Source organism: Python bivittatus, unplaced genomic scaffold (genome assembly GCF_059951505.1).
Source record: "Python bivittatus isolate LINGU-HERP-01145 unplaced genomic scaffold, Pbiv_v1 ctg000320_np1212, whole genome shotgun sequence".
In the NCBI taxonomy this organism is placed as follows: Eukaryota; Metazoa; Chordata; class Lepidosauria; order Squamata; family Pythonidae; genus Python; species Python bivittatus.
In genome coordinates this window covers 12392041-12408746 of record NW_028277052.1, presented here as the reverse complement: position 1 = coordinate 12408746, position 16706 = coordinate 12392041, and the positions used below count along the sequence as shown (strand labels likewise).

At 39.7% G+C, this 16706-nt stretch overlaps 1 protein-coding gene across 3 annotated transcripts; it reads left to right on the top strand.

Annotated features, from left to right (window-relative positions):
- Positions 1 to 1823: 1823 nt before the first annotated feature.
- STT3A (STT3 oligosaccharyltransferase complex catalytic subunit A) lies at positions 1824 to 15628 on the top strand. 3 transcript variants are annotated; one of them, XM_025166193.2, is made up of 19 exons: positions 1833 to 1921; positions 2976 to 3030; positions 4611 to 4733; positions 4967 to 5027; positions 5740 to 5861; positions 6233 to 6378; positions 7033 to 7123; positions 8070 to 8176; positions 8944 to 9108; positions 9303 to 9483; positions 10131 to 10286; positions 10742 to 10833; positions 10946 to 11101; positions 11343 to 11531; positions 12128 to 12244; positions 12521 to 12623; positions 12956 to 13144; positions 13774 to 13889; positions 15376 to 15628. In XM_025166193.2, exons 3-19 carry the CDS (start codon positions 4646 to 4648, stop codon positions 15412 to 15414), a joined length of 2118 nt encoding a protein of 705 aa, XP_025021961.1. In that variant the 5' UTR covers positions 1833 to 1921; positions 2976 to 3030; positions 4611 to 4645; the 3' UTR covers positions 15415 to 15628. The 3 variants fall into 3 exon arrangements, with proteins under 3 accessions (XP_007427479.1, XP_025021961.1, XP_025021962.1); XM_007427417.4 differs by lacking the exon at positions 2976 to 3030 and having other exon boundaries at positions 1824 to 1921; XM_025166194.2 differs by lacking the exons at positions 1833 to 1921; positions 2976 to 3030 and adding an exon at positions 3031 to 3169.
- Positions 15629 to 16706: the final 1078 nt, after the last annotated feature.

Below are 16706 nucleotides of genomic sequence, written 5' to 3'. Positions count from 1 at the left end.
TGTGAGGAAAAGAATTTCGCTGTTGTTGATTTAGTACTTAAAATTATGTCATTATTTATTATAGTTGTTTATATCCTTTCAGAAAACTAGCAGCTGTCATTAGGGTAGGACTGAGGTAGAAAGAACAGGAGAGCACCAGAATGCCTAGGGCTGACTTAGAACATTTGAAAATATAGGTAGACCTCGCTTAATGATTGTTCATTTAGGAATTGTTCAAAGTTACAATGACCTTGGAAAAAGTGCTTTACAACTTGCACTCACTTCAAACTGTCACCCCCCTGCAGTCATGTGATCACAATTTGTGACCTTTTTTATGACAGTTGTTAAGCAAATCACTGCAGTTGTTAAGCTAATCATGTGGTCGTTAAATGAATTCTAGCAAAAGTCCATTGGAGAAGCTGGATTCACTTAACCACATGATTCACTTAACAACCATTGTAAAATGTTCGTAAAATCAGGTCTGGTCACATGGTGACTCGCTTAACAACCAATTTTCCAGTCATTGTGGTCATTAAGTGAGGACTACCTGTAATGCACATTACTGTCTAAAGAATACCTTTGAAAGAGATGTCTGAGGCTGCCCTTCAAATCTGGTAAAATAGAACCAGGTTGAGAACTGGATGGGGGAAAGGCCAAACTTTTAATTTTGATAACATTTAGTCCTACACTTAATAAAATACTGTAAATATTACTACTCTTTGGGCTGGATTTACACACGGTAAACTAAACCTGGGGTAAATACAATTAATGTGTATGCACGTAACATTTCTTGCCTAAATAAATCACATGTATTAGGTTCTTACATCCCACAGAACCACCAACTCTCCACGCCACATTAGCCTATCTAGTGTGTAGTGCAAACGCAGCCTTCCTCTATTAACAATTTCTCCTGTCTGACAAAAAGATTCTGACAAACATTTATTTAATTTTGGGGGTAGCCCCCAAGGTTTTGAGGGCCACGTGTAGACACTCCTTATCCACCTCTGTCCTAAAGACTTCTTCCATCTTTAAAATGCAGAGTCCTATATCACTAGAAAAAGAGAAGGTACTGCTGAGAAAGGGGCGTCCTTGTACCCAATTGCCACTCTGCCTCGTTTTGAAAAGGGGATGGGAAGAGAAAGTCTTCGGACCGAGATGGTTTTGCACTGTAACTGCTGGACGTTGGGCAAACAATACCCCAAGCTACCAGCTAGGTACGCTTACTTGGGAATACGCCAACTGAAATCAGTGGCATATTGATTTCGTCTAGCCATAAAACAACTAACTGATGAGCAATCAGTCGCCCGCCAAAATGGCCCTTTAAAAGTCTTCAGCCGTTGTCAGCCTGATGCCCTCCGGAAGCGCTGGCACTGTAGACTTGCCCTAATGCCCAGCTTGGTGCGGTCACGCTGACGGGTTTCTGGCAGTCGCACTCGGCCCAGCTGGAGGGCGTCGGACCGGGGAAGGCTGCAGGAGACTCCACATCTCAAGTCTGCCGGTCCCGACCCACGCTGGAGGCCCGGCCGGCTCTTCCTAGCCACGAACGCCCCACGCCGTCTCTTGCCACGTGAAAGCCTCTGGCCACGCCCCCTCCAAACTCTGTCTGTCTTAGCCCGTTACCCCAGAGCGACACGTCACTACTCGTGTCTCAACCAAACTCCCTTCATCCTCCAAGACAACCACCCCCGTCGGCACGCCTCCCCTCTTATCGGGGACGGAGCTCGCGGCGCTCGTCCCTCAAGCTTCCGCTTCGGTGACGAACGTGCCCTCTGTCCAGTCGTCTCTTCCGTAGGGCGGGCCCATAGACGTGATTGACGTCCCCCTCCGCCAGTAGTTGTTTACCGTCGGGCTCGGGGAAGCGGGCGGGCTGCGGTGCTGGGAGTGGGCGCGCGTGGAGCGGATGGCTGAGGGAGCGGGGCGAAGAACGAATTCTGAGTCCCGGGTGAGGAAACGTCGCCCGGCCGGCGTCTCAGGCGTGGAAGGGGATCCTGCGGGGAAGGCGGCGTGGCTGCAGCCTGAGGGAGAGGAGGAGGGCGGCTGCTGGGCGGCGGGGTCACCGCTGGGGGGCCGTGGGTACTCCCCCCCACCCCACGCGCGATCGGCCTAGGGCGGCCGCTGGAAGGAAGGGGTGGTTGGTTCCCCAGGCGGCCGAGCGTGCTGTGCGACTTCATTCTGCACAGGCCGCCGCTGACCGGGTGTCTTCCAATCCCTAAACCTGCAGGGAGTCTTGCAGCTAGAAAAGTAGCTCATCAGGGAGAAGGTGCCCATCCTTCCCAGCCCTCAGGGAGGGGAGAGAAGGGTTTCCCCCGAAAGCGCTGCTTCAGCCCCGCGAAGAGGATGAGTTAAATCAAAACACGCAGGCAGGGTGACTTCACACGTTAGCTTTAAACCCGGATCCGTTTAAGCGTGGTTTATTAGTTCACCTATTCCTTTAAGCCAGAAGCAGAGCTCAGGACGGCCTTGTGCAACGTGTGAAACCAACCACGTTCTGTCTGCAAGCAGGAAAATACAAGGGCTTCCAGGAAGGGTGTAGCCTAATTGTCTCATTGAACGGGATTTCTCTGTATTTTAAAGCTTAATAGAGCTTTAAGGTATGATTTCTCCACCCATTTGAACTCTAGAATGGGGCTTGTATTCTGTCATTACATTTTCCTTTTGCCTCAGGCCCCCGGGAACATTTTTACTTTCCTTGATTTTTCTACCTGTGAGATAGATATCATCCTCCTCAGTGTTTGACAGCCTTGTTTATCACAGGGATCACAGTTGTGTAACTGTGGCATTTGGAAGGGTCCAGGCCGATGGATTTCCAGTCAAAACGTTATGTGTTAGCAGTGCTATTAGAAGGCTAATAACTGTCCAATTAGACATTTCCAGACAAGGCAGATAGATGATCTTATTAACTGTAAAGCAAGTTTGACTTTTATGCTGTGGTTCTGTTTGTCGGTTTTATTCACATAGTTTCTTATGCTGCATATTATATATTTTCACCTTTTCAGGACAGCTGAAAATGCATCAAGGACTTTGCTCCATGCAGCATTCGCATGCACAAAGGTCTTTTAAATCCATGAAATCATGTCCCTATATGTATAATTTTTGAAAATTAAAATTTGGAAAGAATCTTGGAGATCTGTTTCACTGCAAGTGAAGGTTGAGAAGTTTCTCTTAATGTTTAGTGCAAATCTGTATCTCTGTAAGTCTGACGTTCCACCTATACTTCATATATATATATTATACTGTGCAGAAGGGTTTAGGGGCATTGAGAATTGGAAAGGAGATCTGTTCAGGTCATTGTTGGAGAGTTGGGTAAGTTGGTTCATGTCACCTTGATGACTTTTCAGTGATTTTAAATCTCAGAGTATAGGAATGATTCTGTAGGGTTCTAGGTGGCAACGGTTGTGTTTAAAAAGGCACAGTGGAATATATATTTAGAACAATTTTGTTGTGTACGTTTGTGGCCTTGAAATTAACAATACTGTATTCCAGCCTTACAGTTCAGTTGTGAGCTTAAAAATGGGAAACCTGCTTGAAAAGTGACTCATATGCCTGACTGACTTGGCCTGGGATGTCATAATGTTTTATTCATTCTGTTTGCTCTTAACTGATAGTTCCTAGCACTGCTTCTGATTTTTAGTGGGAGCTTCTACATTTGTAATTTAGTAACTGGGGCATTTGAATAGTAGCACTTATAATTCTAGTTTTATTGGAATTTTTATTGGAAACTTTGTTCTTATTCATTTCTAAGAGTAGTTTAAGATAAAATCTGTGATTGTTATTGAATGCTAAATGAAGCTTGGTTTGAAAGACAGTGGATTTCAGATAGGAAGCTGAAGTAGAACTTTGGTTTCTTCTTTCTCTTTGATCACCTGTTAGCAAAAATAAACCATGTATGTGGCTTTTTAAGCAATTAACTTTCCTCTTGATTTCATTTTTATAAAGTACATGTTCCTGTAGATTCCCCTCTTGGCTAGTGAACAAATATTTACTCTAAGCAGTGTTTAAAGGTTGCATCAGATAAACTCTGTTAAGTTTTCTTGTCAGGATAACCTTTTCAGACTTCTAAAAACCTGAACATCTGTTTGAAACCCACATCCAAAAGTTTACAATAATTGAGGTCCCTTTGTAGGCTACTGGGTGGAAAAAGATAATTTAAGCAATACTGAAATGTTTGCTATGAACGTTTTGGCAAATGTTTTGTGGTGTTTCATAACTTTTACTTCTTGAAGCTTTAAAAAATGGTTAAACAGTCGAATCCATTGTGAACACACGTTTAACTAGAAAGAAAACCTCATTCAGAAAGCCTTTCCTTGTTTTAGTTGGCATTGATTGTTTAGGTCCTTAAACCATCATGCTGGTTGTGATTAAACAAAGCAATGAAATTTGAACATTTCTTGAAGATGTGTTTCCCACTGAATTTTGGGGAAGTATATATAGAATTACCCTGACTTATATGGATGGATGGTACCTGTACATTGCTTTGAGAAAATAATGCCTTTCTGAAGAAAAATTGTTTGATCCTAATAAAATGAAGATCTGTGCAGCCATCCCACCCCATGTAATGTTTGCTTATGGTGCATTAATACGGATGATCTGAAGAATTTGTATTTATTAATTTTCTTGTTTCTCCCTTTCAGGTGTTTAAGTGCTGCCTTTGGTTACCTTTGCCAGAATGACCAAGTTAGGTTTCCTCCGTTTGTCCTATGAAAAACAGGACACCCTCCTCAAGCTCCTCATTCTGTCAATGGCAGCTGTTCTCTGTAAGTTTGAGCTTTAAAAACTCTAGCTGGCAAGGGTAATGTATAATAAGCATTATCTGTTGTTTTTTTTAGTGCGAATGGCCTTTTAAACTTTGGTATTTTGTTCTCCTAATCATATAATCAGTATTGACTTGATGTGTCTCAAAATTTCTGGCCTTTATGTTTCCAATCAGCAAATAACTAACATTAAGATCGCTTAATCACCTGTGCATATTTCTTTCTTTGGGTTGCAGCTTTTTCTACTAGACTCTTCTCTGTGTTACGATTTGAGAGTGTCATTCATGAATTTGATCCGTAAGTATCCCTCTTGACTCTGATTTGATTTGAGAAATCATCTGCCTTGTCGCATTCAGGTGCAGATTTTGTTGCTGTAGAATGTTAGGCTCCAGAATAATAAAATAGGTTGTTCTGCTTCAGCAGTAGGGCTTCAAAATGTATCAGGGAAGAGTATTTTTCTGGAGAATTTAAGTAGGATTAAATTCAGTGGGTTTTGCAATAAAATTAATATTCTAGTCAGTTCTGTCTGGATTTACTAGAAAACTTGAAATATAATACAATCTTTTCTTCTAAGTAATGTTTACAACTGTGAGATTGACTCAGATTCCTGTGCTGCTGTTGAATAGTTATGGGATGTATTAGATGCTTTAGCTGCAACTGTTTGGTTTGATGAACAGTTTGTATAAGGGAATGTTTTATATTACTACAGTAAGGTAAAGAGTGCCTAATAATCTATTGGAAATGCAATGCAAGGCTAAATTTTCTTGGTTGCCTTCAGAGAAGATTGAACCCTTTATGCATTTGGGATATTTCTGCTTGGATTTTATAAGAATCTTGTTTCCAAGTGAAAAGAGAAACTGCTGTTATCAAGTTGGTGTTGATTTGTATATTAGAATTGGGAGCTTTTCTACACAAGCACTGTAACTGAAGGCCAAGTCTATAATACGAAGAACAGCAAACAGTAAAATCTTACTGCCAAGGGACTCAGATTTCTGTTACTCACACACAGGTATTTTAACTATCGCACCACTCGCTTCTTGGCAGAAGAGGGTTTCTATAAATTTCACAATTGGTTTGATGATAGAGCATGGTATCCCCTGGGGAGGATCATAGGTGGAACCATCTACCCAGGTAAGAGCCAGGCATTTCTGAAACACAAATGCACAATGTATTGTAACAACATCACCTTTCAGAACGGTTCTTTTCTGATGTTCTGTGGATTAAAGATACGAGTCTCCCCAAATGGGTAAGCAGTGTTGTTCATTTTTCAAGTAATGCTGCAACCAATCAGAATTAATCCAGTGTGGTATTGACTTCATTTTATAGGAAAAAGCATGCTTACTGATATATAAGAAAGCCTGTAGTGGGCCACTAATACTGAGAGCTAGTTTTCTCAGTGGACCAGATTTTGCTTAAGTCTCTCAAAACGTATCACTTTCACTTTTGGATCCAGCAGACCAGTGACTCCTTGCAAATGACATCCCTGCTTTACTTTATTTCAGGTTTAATGATCACATCAGCTGCCATCTACCATGTTCTGCACTTCTTCCACATTACAATTGACATCCGAAATGTGTGTGTGTTTCTGGCTCCCCTCTTTTCTTCTTTCACCACCATAGTAACATATCACCTCACCAAAGAACTTAAGGTAACAACAAAGATAGAGCCTACTTTGGGAATTGTAGCTGTACTTTCTGTGCATTGCTGTAGAAGAGTTGAGACTGGCAGTGTTTATTTCTAAAGCTTCCTCCTCCTTTCAGCTATTGATTGGCTGTGATTTAAGCAAGGATAATCTCATAGTTAATTGTACGCTGTTCAGAACTTAATATAATCATTCTATTTGGGGAAACAGGAGGTAGTGAAAATCTGTGTTGGTATAGTGTTAGCATATTGTGAAGCAGTAAAGAAAAGTGTAATACACAATCTTCCCATGTATTGTTGCACTGAAAGATTGTTTAAGCTTCTAGATGCTTATGCCGAAGACTGATCTACCATTCATATATGCTGATTTATAATGGAAGGTCACATACTGAAATAAAATATAGATGCTTAAATGGGAAGACTTTTGCTGGTCAGGATTTAGAAGTTTTCTTGGGCTTTTGTAATGGAAGAGATTAAGCCTTTATTTGTAACACCCTTCATTCATTACTTTTGGATCTGTACCCTTTTTGCAAAATAATAGTAAAGGCAAGAAAAATGGTCATGCCTGACTAAGAAATACATGGACCCTCTCTAGCTGTATTCTCTACAGATCTTGGAAACAATGTCAGCATGAGTGACTTTCTTCTTTCTGTCTGTCTAGGATGCAGGAGCCGGTCTTTTGGCAGCTGCAATGATTGCTGTGGTGCCGGGTTATATCTCCCGTTCTGTTGCCGGCTCTTACGATAATGAAGGTGAGGTCAGTTTTTTAAAATGTTCTTAATGGTTTCAGCCTATAATTGCATGAGGAGATTTCATGATTTAGAAAGAAAGAGGACCAAAAAGGTTCTCCCTCCTCAGTCATACAAGCTGTGTGTGTGTGTGTGTGTCTATATGGGAAAGAAATGCCAAGATCTCTGACAAGAAGGACTGAAGAAACCGGCTGGTTCAGTCCTGATTCGTGTATTGGTAATCATCTCTAAAGGCTGATGCGTGTTGATTTAATGCTCCTAATTCATCTCTCGAGTCAATGGACTAATACAATTAAAATTGGAACCATCTGAATATTAAGCCAGATATATAATCATTTGTTCCTGGTATGAAATAAAGAAGCTTTGGATTTAATAATTTTATTGGCAGTAAAATTACTTTATAGTTAGGGGTCCTATTTCTGGCTTCATTGCTATGCATTTTTCACATGAAAGCTGCTTCTCAGAGTTTTATGAAAAAAAATCTGTTATAAAGAAATGGTGCAAAGGTTTAAGAACCCTTTAAAACAATGATTAGCTCTCTGCTGATACCAATAGCAGTCTTCATAAAATTTCATGAAGTTTTTAAAAATTATGGAGTTCTGTTACTGGATGTGCCACATGCCCTGTGGGTGGATATAAATTGGAAACATGAATAAGAGTAAGTGAACACTGTGAGGAAAAATTAAGAGACAAATATATGATAAATTGTCCCCTTTTCTTTCTGATACTTCATACTGCCGTGTTTACAACCCTGGCAACTTTAAGATATGTGGACATGCTGGCTGGGGAATTCTGGGAGTTGAAGTTCACAAACCATAAATTTGCCAAGATTGGGAAATACTGCTTTATAGTATCTTTTGCTCTATTATGTAGGAATACAGGTTTGTCCTTACGCATCTTTGGATTGAAAGAGAGAGAGAAGTTTGACTTAGATCTGGTTTATTTCCAGGCATTGCTATATTCTGCATGCTTCTGACTTACTATATGTGGATCAAAGCTGTGAAGACAGGTTCTATTTACTGGGCAGCCATTTGCGCTCTTGCCTATTTCTACATGGTAAGTGATAACTTTTCACTAGATGCCTTGAGTAAACCCATCAAAACAGACTAAATCCTGCCTGGAATCATTTCCCAAGTTATTTATACTTTGCACATTTGTAAGCACTGTTATATTATTGTAAGTTTCTGAAGCCATCGGGTTTGGTGATAAGGACTACATAGCTTCATATAAAGTATCGGCCTTTATACTTGGAGAAGGAAAGGAAAGATTAGTGCCGCTGTTCTCCTTATTTCAGACAACTCTTAACCTCCATCTGTGTTCCTTAGCCAAGCTATTTTTATATTTTTATATCTTGCTAAATAAAGGCCGGATTAGTTTCTTTCTTTCACAGCTTAGTTATATGTTAAATTTAAATTGCATCTTACCTATTGGAATCGGAGAGAGAATGTTTCTCTTTCCTTCCCCAATGCAATCCTAACCCTCACAAAAGTCATGCCAGATGGTTAAGCTGAGAGATTGTCTCTGGTCTGGAGTCAGTCACTGAACCTCGGGAATGAAGGCAAACAGGCTGTGCCTTCCTACTCCTAATTTGACTTAAACCATTATATTAGTCCCCATAGACCAGCAGCTGGTCTTGCTTGTGTTATAAGATTGGCATGTTAATGTCAAAAGGAATACTCAACCCTCGATCTTAGCAGTTAAGAACAATAAGATTGTTGAGGTAAGCAAAGCCTTTGTGTCACTCGCCTCTCCAGCATCCCAACCTGTCAGACACTTACGGCATTTAGAAATATAATTGCTGTATTCCATGTATTCTCTCCCAGGTTTCTTCTTGGGGTGGCTATGTATTTTTGATTAACCTAATTCCACTTCACGTCCTGGTACTGATGTTGACTGGACGGTTCTCCCACCGGATTTATGTGGCTTATTGCACTGTGTACTGCCTAGGAACTATCCTCTCAATGCAGATCTCTTTTGTCGGTTTCCAGGTAAGAAATCTAAGAGAATGAGGAAAATTGGGTAAAACTTTTTCTGCTCTTGAAATAATTGTCCATGGATTTGGCCATCTGTTAGTGATAGTGGTTTGTGGCAAATAGCTAACTTGTGTAGGCTGCTGGCCAGAGAAAAGCATTTAATTGTCATAAAAAGTAGCTTAACTGTGCTTATTCCTTCCTTCCCATAGCCTGTTCTTTCATCTGAACATATGGCTGCCCTGGGGGTATTTGGTCTATGTCAGATTCATGCCTTCGTGGATTATCTGCGCAGCAAACTGAATCCTCAGCAATTTGAGATTCTCTTCAGGAGTGTGATCTCCTTGGTTGGCTTTGTCCTTCTGTCAATAGGAGCTGTTTTGATGTTAACAGGTAGCTGCAGCTCTTAAAATGTGTACTAATGTATTTCTGTAGAGTTTCATTGGAACATTAATCCATTGGATCCAGAAAAGTAATATTTTAGTGAAAAGTTTCTCTGCTTTTGATTGGTGTGCTCTCCTTTTTTCTTTCTGGGGTTCAATAAACTCTCTGAACACATGAGATAGTTTCACTGTGTCAGCATGCATCTTGAGGCATTTCAGCTTCCTGAAAATAATGTTTTTGTTTACTTATTTGAAAGCAACTTACATTGTGGAAATAGATAAAAGCACTCTAGCTTTTGGGTGACATTTCATATCAAATAAACAGTAGGACTTAGTCATGTGAGTGAAGTTTTGGGGAGTTCTGGATAATGAAATGCAGTCTGGGTTGCAGGAGTAGAGTTTTACATTTAGGCAAAACAATTATCTTAATATAAGTTTGAGGAAGGAGAAATAATCCTGATTAAATATTATGGGCATAATTGAGATAAATATTTTGATTCTATCTTTTAGCAAAACTGAATTTCTGTTTTAGAAATATAAGAGATACATAGGGAATTCAGGCATTATGCAGGTATGTTGAGATATTGATCACTTAATGATATTATAATGCTACCATTAATATTTTTGTTGAGCCTGGTTGTTTCTCAATTTTATCAGGAAAAATTTCCCCATGGACTGGACGCTTCTACTCATTGCTTGATCCTTCTTATGCAAAGAATAATATTCCAATCATTGCTTCAGTTTCTGAGCACCAGCCCACCACATGGTCATCCTACTACTTTGATCTTCAACTTCTTGTTTTCATGTTTCCAGGTTTGTATAGTATAGAAATGTGCAACAATAATATTCTGTATTATTCTTCTAGCTTGTATCTTATGTTTAGTCCTCCTCTTTACTTTCAAACAGTTTTTTAATTGCTTTGTTCTATACTGGTCTTCGACCAAAATAAAATTTGACTTGACTAGTATAGAAATGTGTTAAATGCTTTCACGTTGACAATTTTCTGCTGAAACCTGGCTTTTTTAAAAGGACCAGATCCATACTTAGAAAAATAGAGTTAAAGGAAGGTCTTAGGAAAGGGGTTCAAGCAAATAGTTTGGGAAAAAAGTTGATTGGAAGATGGTATTATGAAGGATTTGGAATTTGGTGCCTTGAAAATTTGTATTCTGCAAATGCCTAATTCAGTCTTAAGCTTTATTTGATAAGATTCTTCTATATCTTATTCTGTGCTTGCTTAGCAGCTGACCTGTTCTCTTTCTGTCTTACAGTTGGTCTGTATTACTGTTTCAGTCATTTATCTGATGCTCGAATTTTTATCATCATGTATGGTGTGACCAGCATGTATTTCTCTGCTGTGATGGTGAGTCCTGAATGTTGGCTTACCAGGAGATTACCCCTTTTCAATTTCACCTCCCAGCAAATAATGTATACACATATGGCTGAATGTGCTCAGTATATTGCTGTCTTAATAGGTTCGTCTCATGCTGGTACTGGCCCCAGTTATGTGTATTCTGTCTGGCATTGGAGTCTCTCAAGTATTGTCAACTTACATGAAAAATCTAGACATCAGCCGACCTGACAAGAAATCAAAAAAACAACAGGATTCTACTTACCCCATCAAAAATGAAGTGAGTGGTGGTATAAGCATAATTGTTTAGTTTAATTTAGTTGTAAGCTAAAAATGCAATTTACAATAATGGACATACGATGCTTTACTAGTAATGGAAGGAGATATTGTTGGAACTGTCTCTAGATTATCTGCTGGAGAAATAGACACTTCTGAATGCCTATTAAAACATTCCTTTAACAAGATGGTGTTCTCTTTCAAAGTACCTTAGGCATGTTTTAATGATTCCTGTTGCTTCTTAGGTTGCCAGTGGAATGATCCTTGTCATGGCCTTCTTCTTGATCACTTATACCTTTCATTCTACTTGGGTAACCAGTGAAGCATACTCTTCTCCCTCAATAGTTCTGTCTGCTCGTGGTGGCGATGGGAGCAGGATTATTTTTGATGACTTCAGAGAAGCTTATTATTGGCTTCGTCACAATACACCCGAGGTAATACCTGCACAATTGGTCTCTGTGCAAGCATCTTGATAAGAAAATTAGAACAGATTGTAGGTTCTCATAATGCTAAAAAAGGTCTGTGTTTCAGTCTTAGTGACCAAAGCTTTGTCTAAAGTCTGTGTGTCAGCTAATTTATATTTATATATCACAAAGATTTCTGAAACAGCTAATGGGACAAATACATTCTCTGCAAGTGTAATAAGCTCATAGTTTTGCTTTTATCTTTTCACTGCATGTGGACAAAGCCGTTTAATCATCTTAATTATTAGAGAGTTGGCATTCTCATTCTACTGAAAAGCTTCTAATACAAACCAGAAAAATACATGTTTTGTAGCCAGCCTTTTTTCACCATATAGCATCGCAAATCAGCTCATTTGCATTTAGTGCAACGTTTCTCAACCTCAGCAGCTTTAAGATGTGTTGACTTCAACTTCCAGAATTCCCCAGCCAGCATGGCCGGCTGGGGAATTCTGGGAGTTGAAATCCACATATCTTAAAGTTGCTGAGGTTGAGAAACACTAATTTAGTGTCTTATTTGCATATTAATTCATTGAAATGTTATGGATTGTCTTTTTGTTTGAGTTCAGGATGCAAAAGTTATGTCTTGGTGGGATTATGGCTATCAGATAACAGCCATGGCAAATCGAACCATCCTTGTGGATAATAACACTTGGAATAATACGCATATTTCCCGAGTTGGTCAGGTAGGTGCTGAAGGCTTATGAATTACTTCCATGATTCTTCGTTGTATTCTGAATTCATAAAAGCATCTTTTTAAAAAAATTATGGGGAATTAACCTTTATACCTTCAGGGAATTCTGAATGCAGGCGTGAGATCCTTATTCATTTCTGTTTTACCTGTAAATTGCTGGCACCCGTTATGACTGAGGTGGTAGATAAGTGGCCCAAAGTCATAACAACATATTTTTATAAGTCAGGAAATTGATGACAGTTGAATTCATGAGCTGATGTGTTTCCAGGCCATGGCATCCACAGAAGAGCGTGCTTACGAGATCATGAGGGAGCTGGATGTCAGTTACGTCCTAGTAATATTTGGAGGCCTCACTGGATATTCTTCAGATGGTAATGCTGTGTTTTTATTATTTCCCATGAAAGGAACTTTCAGAGTTTCTGAATTGTTGGATTTTGCACATCACTACCTAATCCATCTCGGTACAACGGCTGATAAATTGCTTCTTGTATTCTTCATGTTTTCTGTATAAAAAGCCCATTAATGAACAGATGGCCTTGTTAATCCAGAGTGAGAGATTTTTTTTCCCCCTGATGGTATAATGCAGTTAATTTAGCAATAGAGACTAATTTTGGGTGGGATCTCTGATATTAGGAGGTAAAGCCTCTTGTAACACTGATGAATTAGAACAGGTTCATCCATTGCATTACTTTCTCTTCCAAAGATATCAACAAATTCTTGTGGATGGTGCGAATTGGAGGGAGCACAGACACTGGGAAGCACATAAAAGAGCATGATTACTATACACCAACAGGAGAGTTCCGGGTGGACCGAGAGGGCTCCCCGGTGCTGCTTAACTGCCTTATGTACAAGATGTGCTACTACCGTTTTGGACAGGTCTACACAGAAGCTAGTGAGTGATTTCATCTGTATCTTGCAGAATGATTCAGGAGTTAGATTTTGGGATGTTCCCTTATTCTCTGTCTGTCTGCTCCTCTCTGCAGTTAGCATGTCGTGATGGAGTCATCTTAGGTGCCTTGTACAATTTGTTCCTTGGAAAATTACCGTGTTTTTGTTTTGGTTTTTTTTATATTCTCCATGGAGTGGATAATAGTAACATTGGGGTGTATAAAATATTTTATCTCATTTTACCTTGAGCACTAAAAGTGCTATTTTGAGTATTTTGGAAATGTTTTGAGCTTGAACCAGATTTGTATTCCATTGTTACTTTCTCTACAGCTTTCTATGATTTCTGCCAATAGTCTTTCATATTATTTGCTTTATGAGAACCTGGAATTTATATCATGATGTGGCCATATTTTACATCCCCTTTGCTTTGCTTCTGTCTTCTCTCCGAGCTTGATACAGAATAAGGCATAGGCTATAATGGATGTAATACTGCCTTTAAAAAAAGTTACCCCGATTTTTGAAAAAGCCCAAAGGTGTTTTTTTTAGGGTGGGATAGCTGGCATTAATAGGATAAGGAATGGATGGTCAATAGGGAAGCTTTTCCAGTCATTTTTTTCTGTCCTCCGTGTTTAGAACGCCCACCAGGTTATGACAGAGTGAGAAATGCTGAAATTGGCAACAAAGACTTTGAGCTTGATGTTTTGGAAGAAGCATATACCACAGAACACTGGCTAGTTCGAATATATAAAGTAAGCAAACTACATACAATCATATACTTGGGGGGGAATTGATCAAAACTGATAGTTGATGTGTACTGTTTTATGCTGGCAACTAATATAAGACCTTCCCACAGCCTTTCTGTACAAGGCTGAAGTCCTAGATTTCGAATTTTGTGTTGTAGTGGTCTCTGTTTAATAGTTGTACATAAGTGCTCTGCATTGGACTAGAGTTTGGCATTAATTAAATTTTACCAACCTTTAAAAACCTCTGTTGCTGATTCACTTGGGAGCTAGGGAACAAGGAACTGTTAATTTCTATTACAGTGGTACCTCGGGTTATGAATTTAATCCGTTCCGTGACTGGTCGCAACCCGATTTGTTCGCAACCCGAAACAAATTTTCCCGTAAGGTTCAATGTAATTACCGTTAATCCGTTCCGGCGTCCGCGGACTGCGCGGCAGGGCGGAAAATCGGCCGCGGACCACGTGGCAGGGCGGAAAAACGGCCGCGGACCACGTGGCACGGGCGGAAAAATGGCCGCGGACCATGTGGCACGGGCAGAAAATGGCCGCGGACCACGTGTCATGGGCGGAAAAATGGCCGCGGACCATGTGGCACGGGCGGAAAATGGCCGCGGACCACGTGTCACGGCGGAAAATGGCCGCGGATCCGGTTCGTACCCCGAGGCAGAGTTTGCAAACCGAGGTAAATTTTTGCGGCCGGAGCTGGTCGCAACCCGAAAAGTTCGTAAGCAGAGGCGTTCGTGACCCGAGGTACCACTGTACTTTGTAATGCGTTTCCGAAGTAGATAAATCTCCCATTTTGAGCCAAGAGTTAGAATTAAAAAAATCTGCCAATGATTCCATTTCTAGAGAGAGTTAGGTACTTAGTTTTATTCCAACATTTCCAATGTTACTGAAATCACTTGGGCTAACATATATCTAATGATTCTTTGTGTAAGTTATGGAAGGGAAAAATAATAGTTATGAAACACAGCAGGTGATGGAATTCATGAAAGATACTACAATAGAAAGTTATAACCCATACATGCTGACTCTCTTGATATTGGGTAAAAACGTTTGGAGTAATACAAGTATGGCAGTGTTTTTAATGGTAATGGCTGTTGAATTATTTGCCATACATCACAAAATTTTCCATATAGTATTTCTTTTCCATATTCAGAAAGCAAGACAGAAATGCTACATGGATCTTACATTGGTTTATGTATGCTAGTGTACAGTTCCAAGATTTTAATTTGGATGTAAAGTCTGCAGTCTGGTTTGGTAAATAAAACATCATTTGACTTTTATGTAATCTAGTTTATCCTGGGAAAGGAAAGAGTGCTTCAAATTACCTAAAAAGAGCATTTCCATCTCTCTGTAATAAATACAAATCCATTATTATTTGTTATTACAGTTTTACTCTGGAAGGCTTCTAGTTTTATTAGGTAGGGATCCTTCCACTTTATAAAACTAAAACTGCAAAAAACTAAAGAGATTAAATTTTGTCTTAACAGGTAAAGGACTTGGATAATCGCGGATTGTCAAGAACGTAACTTGCCTTCAGATGTACCATAATAAGCACTGATCGAGCCTTTGTGAAACAGATGGTTTTTATACTTTTTGTCAGCATGGAATTGGGACTTAATTGCCCAAGAAATCCCATCTTCGTGTAATGAATCTGTATTATGATTTTTATAAATACAAACCTGCTACCAAATCAGGAGTAGCTTTACGATAGGATAATTAAAAGGGTGTGGAAAATGTGGATTCTTGTTCATTTCTTTCTCTTTTGTCTCTTGATAATTCACAGTGGTAGTTAAAATCAGTTTTCCTTAATCCAGTGTTTCTCAACCTCAGCAACTTTAAGAAATGTGGACTTCAACTCCCAGAATTCTGGGAACTGAAATCCACACATCTTAAAGCTGCTGACGTTGAGAAACGCTGCCTTAATCCGTTGTTCCCCAGATTGGGGATAGTGGGAATTTCTGCCCAATAGATCTGGATGGTACCAATCTGATTGCTGATCTAATTGATCTGATATTTATAGATCAAGAGGGTGCCAGCAGTTGAATTAGCTCTCCCAACTTGTTCTCCCATACTATTTTTTTCCTTTCCTGCATACTCCAGTGATATAAAGATATAAATGGGCCTATTTAGTCTGTTGCTTGTTTGGCTTTATACATTATGAAGTAAGGTATTCATGATAAAAAGAAGAAAAAAATCCAAGAGCCATCACATACCCTAGGTAAATTATACATAATCTTTCAGAAATCTGCCTGTTTTAAAGAAGTAGCCATATGATTGAAGGGTGCTCCCATTTAATTTTGATAAAATATTCAAATTGGGGGGGGGAAACTGGAAGAGTTATGCTGTGTAATACAGTGGCCAAATTTTTCCTTGATACTTCGTCTGATTTTATGGAGATTTCTGAGAACTCAGTATCCCAGCTTTTCTTCTACCATTTGCTGGAATGAAAGTACAAAGCTGGTGGTGTTGGATGTGTACAAACTAAAACAATAAAAGAAGGAAGAGATCTGGATGGCAAAATATAAACATAAATAAATGGCATGTCAGATTATGGTCTCTAGTTCCCAGCAGTTAACTAGGGTAAACCTGTTAGCCTTGTGAATACTGCAATATTCCTTTTTGTAATGGACACTGGAATGCGGGGAGGGGGGGGGGAACGTGGTCAAGAATGAAAGAAATTGAGATGTGGCCACATTTCAAATGTATGTTGAGAAGCAAATCACAGGTTTGCTCAGAAGCGAGCCCTGCTACATTCAACAGGTTTTATATTTAGTTAGGGTTTCTCAACCTTGTGCAACTTTAAGATGTGTGGACTTCA